Source organism: Onychostoma macrolepis, chromosome 05, assembly GCF_012432095.1.
Source record: "Onychostoma macrolepis isolate SWU-2019 chromosome 05, ASM1243209v1, whole genome shotgun sequence".
Lineage (NCBI taxonomy): Eukaryota > Metazoa > Chordata > Actinopteri > Cypriniformes > Cyprinidae > Onychostoma > Onychostoma macrolepis.
Genome location: NC_081159.1, coordinates 37,121,394 through 37,134,604, shown reverse-complemented (window position 1 = coordinate 37,134,604; position 13,211 = coordinate 37,121,394). Strand labels below are relative to the sequence as shown.

Genomic DNA, 13,211 nt, shown 5'->3' with positions numbered 1-13,211 from the left:
GATATTTCTCGTTTAAGATTTTATGTGATTTATTATTATTATTATTATTATTATTATTATTATATTGACATTTCCATGCAGCATTTTTTATGTGATATCCAAAAATGAAAAATAAATAATAAAAAATAAATAAAAGTATGTGGATGGAAACATAGCTAGTGTTACAAATTGAAATGAATCCACACTGAACTGACTTGAGCCAAATAATGACACTATTGTCTTCTGTAGAGCTGCTGAAATTTAAATGATTTTTATGATGAATTTTAAGCATTAACACCATTATTATTATTATTATTATTATAAATGTGACTTGAGAGTACCTAGCCCGATACTGATGCCAGTATCAGTACCTGTGCATCCCTAATAAACATTTGCTTCTGTGCAAATAATATACATCCATAAATCAAATTTTATATATTGCATGATAAAACAAGGCAAATGACCCTCTGTTTACAATCACACACTGGCCAAACAAATGCTAGCCCTGCATAACGTCATCGCTTGACCTTCAAAAATTGGTTTCAAGGAGAATTCTTTGTCAGCAATCAAAGAACTGCAAAGCTAACTGTAGCATTGCCTTTTTGTGTCTCTAACATCAGATGGAAGACAGGTATATCAAGTAAGAATATCCCACATCTGACTCTCTGAGTTCATTAGCATGTCATCGTAACCTTTAGCACTTTGTCTCCCGGAAATCAAAATTCAGGCGTTCAGTTCTCCCCTCTTGCAGCAGAGAAGCTCCAAAGGCTTTCAGAATGACAAGGCAAAATGCCTGCGGGGAGAGAAAAGACGAGGTGTGCATTGGGAAAATTTGACAGAATACATTATCCATTTTAGTGATTAGACTGTAACAAACGTCAGGAAGCTGAGGCGCTAGCTTTGTGCCTTTGGACTTAACACTGCATTATTAATGGATCCTTCTACCCACCTGCCTTGACTGCATTGTTATCTGTCTGCTTTCAGATCGGTGCTACAGTGGCTGAACCGCGTGCAGTCGTTCCTCTACTGCAACGAGAACGGCTTCTGGGGAACCTTCCTGGAGAGCCAGCGCACGTGCGTGTGCCACACGGGGGCTACCCTTTGCCAGCGGCCCATCCCTTGCGTGATTGGCGGCAACAACAGCTGTGCCATGTGCAGCCTGGCCAACATCTCGCAATGCGGCTCCTGCAACAAGGGCTACAAGCTATACCGCGGACGCTGTGAGCCGCAGAACGTGGATTCAGAGCGCAGCGAGCAGTTCATCAGCTTCGAGACAGACCTGGACTTCCAGGACCTGGAGCTCAAGTACCTGCTGCAGAAGATGGACTCACGGCTGCACATCCACACGACCTTCATCAGCAACGAGGTGCGCCTGGAGACCTTCTTCGACCCGCGGTGGCGCAAACGCATGTCGCTGACGCTCAAGAGCAACAAGAACCGAATGGACTACCTACACATGATCGTAGGCCTGTCCATGAAGATCTGCCAGATGCGCAACAGCAGCGTGGACCCCATGTTCTTCGTTTACGTCAACCCGTTCAGCGGAAGCCATTCGGAGGGTTGGAGCATGCCGTTCGGCGAGCACGGATACCCGCGCTGGGAGAAGGTGCGACTGCAGAACTCGCAGTGCTTTAACTGGACCCTGCTGTTGGGAAACCGCTGGAAGACCTTCTTCGAGACAGTGCACATCTACCTGCGAAGCCGCGCTAAGGTGCCCACCGTCCTGCGGAATGACACGGGCCAGGGCCCAGTGGACTTGTCCGACCCCAACAAGCGGCAGATCTACATCAAGATCTCTGACATACAAGTGTTCGGCTACAGCCTGCGATTCAACGCCGACCTGCTGAGGAGCGCCGTGCAGCAGGTCAATCAGTCGTACACACAGGGGACCCAGTTCTACTCCTCGTCGTCCATCATGCTCCTGCTGCTGGACATACGGGAGAGAATTAACCGTCTGGCCCCTCCGGTGGCCCCTGGGAAGCCCCAGCTGGACCTGTTCTCCTGTATGCTGAAACATCGGCTCAAGCTCAACAACAGCGAGATGATTCGCGTGAATCATGCCTTGGACATGTACAACACAGAAATCTTGAAACAATCAGACCACCTGACTACCAAACTTTGCTGAAAACACAGTTACAAAGAAGAAAACGTATTGAGGACAAAGAAAAAAAAAAGAGAGAGATAATCCTTTTTATTTTCTTTCTCCGTTTGATTTGGAACCTTTTGGTTTGCTTTTTGATGTATTATTAACAACTTTGTAAGTGTAATTGTTAAACGGGAAACTAAAAATATAGAGAGAAATCATTTTAGTTCACTAAAGGAAAAAAAAAAATACTGTATCATATTTGTCGAAGCATGTCTGTCATTTCCTAAAAAAGAAGAATACGATAAAAGATCACTATTACTATTAAATTCAACATCCAGTGACACAGAGGCCTTGATTTTACTTTGAGGGAACAAAGGTACATCTTAAACTGCCATTCTTTACTGGTTAACACATTTTTAGAGATGTAAAGACAACTACGTAAGGGCAGAACCAAAATACAGTAATTAATTTGAGGCACCACCATGTTGTTATCATGCATCTTTTAGATGAGGTTTATACAGTGTAAGGATTCATTGACTGTACTGTGTCTTGTCCTTTCATACGACACCCTCCAAGAGAGCTTGGCAGTGAGTTCAGTACAGACGTCCACTGTTTCTTGCTGGAGGTCCAGTTTTCTTGATTGCCGTTTATTGCCGCCCGCCAGGTGAACTGAATCCTGCGTGGGCTCCCTCTGTTGTATTTTCAGATTCGCGCTCTTGTTCTTCAGCGAGGTCGAGTCGCTTCGGTGCCTGAGTGCAGTATCTATGGTTGAACATAATCAATTCATGCTATTTCGTACTGCTTCGCATAATGTACACGTTGTGATTGCTGATGTGTCAAGCTTTTTTGCAGCACCGTGAACTAAATTTGATCATTTCTCTTTTCTTTAAGGGTCAGCATAAAGCCATACATTTCTCAGAGGGATGAAAAAAAAAAAAAAAAAGAAGCTGGGCACATTTTGTGAGAAATGTCCTATAAATTGCTTTTGTATTTTTGTTTTTCAGTCTTTTTCTAATGAAATATAGCACAGTGGTCTGAAAAAAAAAAGAAAATTATATATATATATATGTACTGCGGGATTATGGCATGACATTGTAAAGCCATTGCATTTTCATTAACAAGAGTGAATCCACAAGAACAGTATATTAAAGCTTCAAATATCTATGATGGTTTTAATCTCAAAATCTGCTTGTATACCAAATGTACACTTTACTTTTATAAGATTTCATTTGGGTTTTATATTCCTTGATGCAATTCAGGTTTAACTTTTCGACATGTCGACTGATTAATCTCTCTACTCTAAAATCTTGGGATGGGGGAATTTTTATTTTATTTTATTTTATTTTATTTTTTGTGCAAAAGAACCTTAGAGAACTAGAGTAATTTCTAGCATAGGGAGAATGCCATTATTATTAGCATTAATTATTTTATTGTCATTATTATTATTCAATCTTATTAAGTGCCTGTTAGCTATCCCTTTAATGCTTTTTTATTTATTTTTTAGTTTTTTTGGTTTAACAAGAAGATACCATCTAAATCTAAACACATGCCACTTGACTCATGGGAATAGGGCCAAAAGCTTTCTTGCTGTACTCTGCATGAATTGAAAATATCCTTTTGAGAGGAGACTTAACTTGGTTAATGAATTAGAGTTAAATGTGTATTATAAGTGTAAATACCTATTTTGTCTTGATATAGCCATGGAATCAAAAGCTTTTCTTAGATTACAGCAACTGAACCACAGTCCATTAAACACAACGCAAACCCCCCTCGAGCACAAGTTCTGTAAATATCGCAGGTCCCCCACGAAAACATTTGCCCTCATCTGGAGAAACATCACCAGCTGAAATGGATCTTGTCCAAGCTAAATCTGTTAATGATCTACACGAGCACATGCTTACAGCCTTCCATACACTTCTGTTGAAACCATGTATGACACACTATTCGATAGAGCGTTCAGTGGGTTGATAAACTGCTTTCAAGTACTTTATGTAATTTCTGCTGTTCTGTTGAAATAACTATATCGGCTTTCTTCAAAATGAATGTTTCAAATAATAATCTATTTCTCATTAAAATGCTATATTTAATAAGAAGACCAATGCTTGTTTGTACCGCACAAAGTCAGCAGCAATCACACAGCAAACAAGGGGTTTATGGTTTCATGCCAATTCAGTCCCAGTATTTTCTAATCTCAGCCTGTTTGGTGTAAGAGTGGCCACTGAGCAGACTCTGCTAGTTTTCGAGACTAACAGGTAAGGATGCAGTAGAAACATGCTGCGGTTGCACCTGAGGGAACTTGGGTTAAGTGTCTTGCTCAAGGACATACTGGTTCACAGAGGCATTCAAGTTTACAGACTTCCAGGATAAAAGTAACATTTCTGGAGTCTGAACTCTAACACAATACCCCTTGATACTGCTGAAGAACTCTGGTGAGACGAAGAGTTTCTGCCACTGTTTCACACCACAGGGCAAATCTAATCTTGTTTCCCCATAATTCCTATTAAGATGACATATCATTAGAGAATCAAATCACAGGTCTGAAAAAGTTTGGAAAATATTAGTTTAGAAAAGGCAAATTATTAACATTTATAGAGATGGATGAAATAACAGCTGAGGCTTAGTGTGTTTATTGTCATCGTTTGGATAGTCTTAAATGTACTAAAAAGAAAACCTGAAAGGATTTTAGCAGTGTTGTGGTTTGGACACAATTACACCAATCTTGGCTATCTGGAAAAATGTGCCTCTACTATATTTTTGGAAAAATCAAAAAAGTATCTAAACATAATTTCAACTGGAAACTGGTGTGAAATGTAACACTAGAGGCATGAAAAACACCAATAACTTATATTCCCTTTCACAAATTATGATTATTGGGGCAGAGTATCAATTAATAAAGACTGCAGTTTCTTGCACAATACTATGTTATGAGCTTAAAACACTTTTACCATAGTATATGATTTGTAAACTAATATATTTTAATGTTTGCATCACATAACCAGCTCCATATGTATGGATTTTCTGGTATAGTAAACTTGCTCAGTAGCGCACCTGGTACAACACAGTACTTGCAATTGCACTTGTGGGGGGAAGTCTTGGCCTAATGGTTAGAGAATTGGACTAGTAACCCAAAGGTCGCGGGTTCGAGTCTCAGTACCAGCAGGGATTGTGAATGTATAACTCTCTCTCCACCCTCAATACCACGACTGAGGTGCCCTTGAGCACCCAACTGCTCCCCGATGACTGCCCACTGCTCCGGGTGTGTGTGTGCTTATTCCGAGTATGGGCTACCATACTTGGCCCAAGTCACTTTCACTTTAATGTAAATCGAGTCCCATGAAATATAAAGCACATTGAATGACTTGTAGAAGCAAGATGGTTACTTCAATAAATATGCTTTTATCTTGCTTTTGTTAGCACTATACTCTAGGGTTTAGGATGGGATTTAGGGGTACACTGTTTTCAAATGCAAACCTCATCTGTTTCAGATAAAACAACATGCTTTTAGTGCAACTCACTGGACATTTCACTTTGAAAGTGTTGCGTAAAAAGCAACAAAATATCATAACAGGCATGTTTTTCCAATAAGTCTTGTTTGAATTACACTTAACAGAAAGGAGCTGATATCAATGTTACTGATACTGATGGATAGCTTAAAGTTGTCATTTTAGTTGTGATTTTAAAATTGCTTTAGTCAAGGTTCAAAACGCATTATGTGTTTCACACTCACAGTCACATAACCTGACAAACGTGTACATCTTGCTGCTATGATGCAGCTTTCACCACTGGGCTTCCTTGCGTAATATAGATGCAAACATTAACTATTTTATGTTATGGCGAATTGGTGGCTAATTTGTATGAATTTGTAAAAACATTGGACCTACATGCTTACATTTTTTTCTCCAAAAATCGTATGTTATACCAATTGGTATAAATCACATTATACTAATTTCTGTAAAATCTCCACTTAGTAAAATAGTTGTGTTTTCCTGTAACATTGGGTAGGCCCACCCTTAAATCTCTGGTCTTAGATTTTGTTACCTGTTTTATTTACTAGAGCACAACTCTCCTCAACAAGACACCTGATTCATTCACAGTTGTTGAGGGACAAGTTATATACCATGGTTTATTTCTTTGAGTTAGTACTTTAGACAATAGACAATAATTGAACTGAATCACTAAGAGCAATAGTAATGGTGGTTACCTTAGCAACTGCCACTAATTAGAAGGTGCTCCTCATCTTGTCAAGAATCCTTTAAGTATTGCACAGTGAACTCATAGGACACAAAGAAATGGACGCACATGAGCACTCAAAACATGTCACAGTCAATTACATTTTCCTCACATAACAGAAATAAGCCTCTCAACCCACCAAGGTCAAGTAAACCACCCTCTTCCCCTGCCAAGCCCAGTATTGATGTGTGGTCGGTAAACTGCAGACGTTGCGGTATTGTCCTTCCAGTGGCATCCAATTACGTGAAATGCTGATTAATGCTGTAGCATGCAGCAGCTAATGAGGCGAATGAGTCTTTGTGTGTGAGCTAGCCCACTGCTACACCCCCGCCCAAACCACGAATGCTCTGCCAGGATATAATTACAATGTCCTAATAAATCACCATGCTTTGTGCTTAATGTATCGCAAGCTCATTGCTAAGATTGCGTGAGGAATTGATATGGAGATCCACCCGACCGTCAACGCCAATTGACTTGTTCAAAGGGTACAGGAACTTCAAGCTATGGTAACTGTCCTATTTAATAGCACTTTTATGTGTACATAGCAAATTAACTACAATGACTTTTGGTGCATTTTTATACTTCTCAAGAATATAGGAAATCACGCCCACCTAAAAATGAAAAAGACAGCATATAGGCTGACCATGGAAACAGATTTGAATATCCATCTTGACCATTTAATACTCTGATATAATTTATTTATTTGGTGAAAAGGTGAGGATATTAAAATGCTGAAAATATATATATTTTTTAAATATTTTCTAAAAAAAACAATATATATATATATTTCAATAGTATCAGTTTTGTTGATCATTCATGCACATGATCCAGTGGAAGTTTGTGCATGCAAGAGTGTTGTGTAAATTTTCCCAGATGTCTCCATTTAAGACCCATGAAGATGCAATTTTGGTTATGTTAAACTATATCCTGTAGCTTTAGACACAGATTATCTTTGAAATTTGTCCAAAAATGTAGCATTTCAAGAAATGTTCAAGTTTACATGAAGCTGGCTGGTTATTTTGTTCAGGATGGTGCACTCTCAGAAATAACGGTACAAAAGCTTTCATTGGGGTGGTACCTTTTCAAAAGGTACACTTTGTACCTAAAGGGTCTATACTGGTAACTTAAATGTACTAGTACCTAAAAGGTATCAAAGTGTACCTGTGAAAAGGTTTTGCAGCAGTGACAGCTTTTGTACCTTTTTTTTTTTTTTTTTTCTGAGGGTGTACTGATTAAATAACAGTGTCCAAATTCTAAGATATCAGTCTTGGATAGTTATCTTGTGTTTGTGGTTTAATGGTGGTCTAGACCAAAGGTCACCAATTAGCGTGGTCCAGATCCCGACCCCTCGACTGGCTTCACACGGGCTGGGAATAATTCCTCACAGTGCTGATTATCATGACAACAGAGACACAGTGTCTGCATTGGAAGTGAGTGCCATGACATGCCAAAACTAAATAGCTTCTATTAAAAAATAGAGCTGTCTACGCTGCAAGCACCCACTCCATATGACAGATTTGTTTTTGTTTTTGATGCACTGCACAGCTACTCAGACACTTTTGTTTCCCCATCTGACTATAATGCAATTATTTAATTCACAGATATTAGTGTGAATTGTATATAATTGTTCTTTTTATATTTAAATTCAGCTTTATATACATTTAAAATAACTCTGGGCTACAAATTTTAGGCATCTTTCGGTTATATATGTAGGCCAATGGATTTTTATATATTTTTTTAAACAGTTTCACAAAGCAATACTCTTTTGACTATTTAAGTATTTCAAAAATGCACATGGCTTCTTTCATGTCTATACAAGCCTCAAACTTTGTCCAGACCGAAATGCAGGGACACTGTTAAGTGGAAATGAATTTACACAGGCCAAGGTAATGGCAACAGATAAATTGGTAGATCAGCATGCTATTCCATAGCAATGCAGCTGAAACACTATGATTCAGTACAAAATCACTACATGAATGTGAAGCCACTATAATGGCCTGCTTCCAGGTTATTGTACATCTAGCCTTGGGTTACTGAGAACATTCAAAGGAAATGGCCCAGGTATAGGGCTGCATCAATTCAAAGTTTTCCCCTTTTGTTGCAGCAAAGACGACTGGGTGTGATTTAAATGAGGATCTTGAAAAATGTTCCTTGCTTTTCTATCTATAAGTACTCCTAAGTCCAGGAGACAGTATTCACTGCCATTCAAAGAAGTTTTACATTGGGGAAGTTTTCAAGCATGTGGAATATGAAGCGTGATGATGCTTTTGAAACAGTCCCAGAAGAATCGCTATGCCATCATTTTACTTCAAATACATTTAGTTTGCTTTGAAAAACAACAAAGCAGTGATGTTTGATGCAAACATGGTGGTTCTGTATCAGGTTCTGTATGAGACATCTCAACAAATTGTTTCTGGCAAAGACAGTCCGACGATTAGAACAAATTCCTCATTTTGTCACCTAACTGAGGAAAAAAAGCATGCTTTTTTTAAGATGCATGCATTTGTAAATATGGTGTGGCAACTATATAAAAACAGGATCCTAATTTGCAGAAAAACACAACAGTCATGAAACGCCATAAATCTTCATTCTCAGCTTTAGCTCTGAGAAAATGTGCCACGAGGCAGAAGAAAGCAATAAGGACAAAGATTTATCATCTCTATCAGCATCTTCAATCACAGAGGAGCAGAGCGAGATTTGAGCTTTGCTCTTTGAGAGGAATAACACTAAACATCAACAATATGTCATGAATATCCCCTGTGCCCCAGCATCAGACGGCAGGACTAACCTGGGATAGATCGATCGTACCCTTAAACCTCCAACCCTGTAGGGTTTTATGTCAGATTTGGACACAAGATAAGAACGTTATTATCAAGGGCCGAGAGCCAAATGTGCATCTGTTGGTGTTCTTGCTATGCTGTTTCTTTGGTCTGCCAGCCTGCAGCAGCCCTAAAACCATACTGTGAACAAAATAATGAAAGTCGGTGCATTGACTGGGATGGGTCTGAGAGTCCTTCAACTGAGTCCCCAGTTTTGACTTTTTCTTCTGCTTATAAACCTTTTTTCTGGGAACATTCTGTGTTTTCTTCTGATTTCTAAGCTCATGTTGAGTTGAGTGAATTCATCGATTTGACTCTCCAGTCTCCATAGATTGAACTGACCACAGTCTTGGATTTAGATTTTGTTTGTCTTCTTCTACAATTTTTTGTCCGTATGAAGAGACTTCTTCTGAATCTTCAGGCCAAGCATTGCAAATGATTTTGGATGGATTTTCAATTATAGCTGATGAAGAACTGGAAGCCAAGCTGTTTCTTGCCAGTGCTTTGTACTGCAATGTCATTGCCTGAACCTACCAGTCAGAAAAAACATTACATTATGCTAATTTGTCTTGAGTTCTTTGCCAGCCACATTGCCTATCCACATTATCCACATATTTTTCCGCCATTTCCAGACTTTTTTGGCTTTCCATGTTTTCACTGTTTTACGGTAAGAGGTGCTAACACATCTTCAGAAAGAGTACTGAATCTCTAGATCACAACAGCGAAGAAGAATCAAAAACTGCAATCACATATGTAAGCAGATGCATATGTAATATAATGCAATTATCAAACATTAACAACATATAGTTTGAACAGTACAGAAAGTAATGTTGAGCCAGGAAGTGGTTTAGGACTGTGAAGCTTTGAGGGTGTTGATGGAAATGACTGATTCCATCTGTGTTTTGAACATTACTCTAAATCCGATCTGGACATAGTCTTTGACAAAAACATGATTTTCTCAACTTTTTATTCAAAATATCGGTTGTTTTCTTAGTAAACTTCAGATATGTTCAGATATTTATGCAACAAAATATTATGGGGGTCAAGTTTTGTTAAAAAAATAAACAAATAAATAAAATAAAAAATAAAAAGATAAAAAAATGCTCGTCAAAAATAAATAAATAGTTATTTTAGTACAAGCCATTGTATCTTGCCATTGGTTTGATTTGGTTTGATATTTGAAATAAAAATGTAGAAACACCTGAAACAAGGTTGGTTACAGCGCCACCTAATGTTGACATGTCTAAACAATTTACATATATGTATAACGTTTATAGTTTACATTTTAGTTTATCTACTGGTTGCCGCCAGTATGATCTTCTTGTTTCCTAGAATACCAATATAAAGTCTCTCACCAAACCTTCTGACATAGTAAGAAATTATTTGTAACTCAGAGGGCTAAAAGTACATGAAGTTCCACTTGTGTGGTCAAAGTGAAGATCATGGGTCACTGAGCTTAGAGGATTGGGCAGTTTAATAACATCACTGTGAAAAAAAAAAAAAAAAAGCATGAAAAATATTTTTCCAGATCTCCTTCTGTGACACTCTTTGTCTGTCCTTAATCAGCCGATGACATCAGAAAGACTGGCGGCGGCCCCTGCGGCCCAGCAGAATTGGAGCACAACGGACTGAGCCGGTATAATAGGATTACTGGGAAAGCATTTCACCGAGGAACTACAACCCCCAGTAATCCTGTTCTCCTCATTGTCCTCTTCCTGTTTCCGTTTAGACAGCATCAAATCGGGCACTTACTGAATAGCTGAAGATCTGACCTTGATAAAAGTCTTCTGAGAAAATACTGCGATATGAAGAGGGAGACAAGTGTACTCATAGAGAAGCACTTCTCAGATGAACGCTTCAGGAAAAACAGCAAACCATTTGCTGGTGAGAAAGCAAACATATGCATATAAATCCAAAGATACACTATTTACTAACAAAAATCACGTTATCCGGCTGCTGATATAAGTTCAGGATGAATTATGTCCATTTCTAGAATGTTTGTGTAATATTTATTCCCAATAAAAAAGGGACATTGTTAACCTTGGTTTAACATTGCCATTTGCATTACAAGACTGAAGCATTGACTGGGTGAGAATATCATAGAATGAGCATGCAATCGACAATGCGGATAAGCCTTTTTTTTTTTTTTTTCTCACTCTTTGCTATGAGCTGTGAGCAAAGTGACATATCTGATGCAGTAAAGCAACTTTCACTGTATCTCTAGCACTAAATTAAAATAGTTCCCGATGAAAGCATTTTAGAAATGAAATTTCCCAACTTATGCTTAACTATTTATGTATTTTATCAGAATTAGTGGCATACACTCTTCTGTAACAAAGGCTCCTTAAGGGTTTTTTTTTGTTGTTGTTTTAAATGAACATGCTACTTGCTCAATCGGAGGACAAGAAAAACAAACAGGAATCATTGCATCTGCTTTAGAAATGTTCCCAAATGCACTCTTAATCTGTCCTGCTGGGAAAGTCAATGACTCTGGTATTGCCAAACACATTCATTAGCATCTGTGCATTTACGAGCAAACAGTCCTGCCTAAAATGTCATTTCACCACAGAAACAGTATCATCAGTCATGTGCTGGAGACTGACTCTGGCTGCCATGTACAGTTCCTGAACACACTCCTATTTTATTCAGTACTTCTTCGTGGGACAGAAGCAGCATCCTACAAGTTCGCCATGTACTAGGGCATCACTGGCTGTCAGGAAAGGCGGCAGCTGGAAAAATCAACCCATCTCTCTGTCTTTCTACACTATCATGAACTGGGACAGAATAAATTTGTGCACAAATAAAAGTTTGAAAACTGGAAGCAACTAAGAGCTACTCTCAAATGATCCATCGCCTTTGCATTAAAACTAGAACAATGTCAAGCCTAAATCCTGAAAATATTTTAAAAGACCCAATTTATGATCTAAAAAAAGGCCTTTAAAATTATGTTTCGTTATTTGAAGCCAATATTACATTAAAAATCTAGCCAGAGATTTTCAGCACCAGGCTAAGACACTGACATATTTGCAGCCCCAATTTATGCTTTGTGATTGACAGAATAGAACATATTTACATAGCGATGACCAGCGTACAACCTTTCCTGCTTGCAAAAACATGGACCTGGGCACGCTAACAATGTACCCCTGCCAAACTCAAATAGGCCACCGATAGCAGCTTGAGACGGGGATGAAACGGAGTGAGAGAGAGAGCTGTGTGTCATGTTAATATTCAACATGTTCCCATAACCCATTTGTCATAAATCCATATTTTTCATACATACTGCAAATAGACACTACATCTCTACCTACAGACATTTTTCTTTATTTTTTGGAAGGTTTTTTATGTTTGCTACTAATGGTTTTATTTGATTGTTATATATATATATATATATATATATATATATATATATATTAATTAATTTATTTATTTTATTTATTTTCAAAAGTAAGTGACCACTGAGAAGAATATGCTTGAGATGAAATATGAGGCATAAATATGAACAGAGTAAAAATCAGGATAGATATCACTTATGAACTGAATATTTTTATTGTACTTTTTTCCAATCATGTGGTAAATTCATAAAATTATATATATATATATATATATATATATATATATATAAAATATAATATACCTGTATGTATATATATATATATATATACTGTATATAATGAATAAACAAAGCAAATACAAAGCATATATATATATATATATATATATATATATATATATATATATATATATATATTTTGTATTTAGCAAGAAGAAAGGAGAATGTAAAATGTCACATCTAGCACAAAATGATTGCTGATGTGAGATGTGATTGAACTGACACTTGTTCCCTTTTCACCACCAAAATAGGAGTGGATCAAGCAGCGGAAATAACAAGAGATAGGAATGAAGAAGGAAAAAAAGAAAAAAAAAAAACCTTAAGAGACTTTTGTATTTATACACTCATCGCACATGTAGTGTTTAAAAATATGCTTAGAGGCAGAGACGTGCCACACACACACATACATACACAAAAAATATATATATTTTTTTTTAATCATTCAGACAAAATATGTGGATATCTTCTTGCTAAATACACAAAAATA

General features: G+C 37.7%; 1 protein-coding gene across 1 annotated transcript in view; it reads left to right on the top strand.

The window, feature by feature from the left end:
• brinp1 (bone morphogenetic protein/retinoic acid inducible neural-specific 1) overlaps positions 1-4,135 on the top strand; it is a 179,936-nt gene extending 175,801 nt beyond the window's left edge. The window contains exon 8 of the mRNA XM_058777680.1: positions 964-4,135. Coding sequence (XP_058633663.1) covers positions 964-2,104 — 1,141 coding nt within the window. The 3' untranslated portion in view covers positions 2,105-4,135. The remainder of the gene's footprint in view (positions 1-963) is intronic.
• The last annotated feature ends 9,076 nt before the right edge of the window (positions 4,136-13,211 follow it).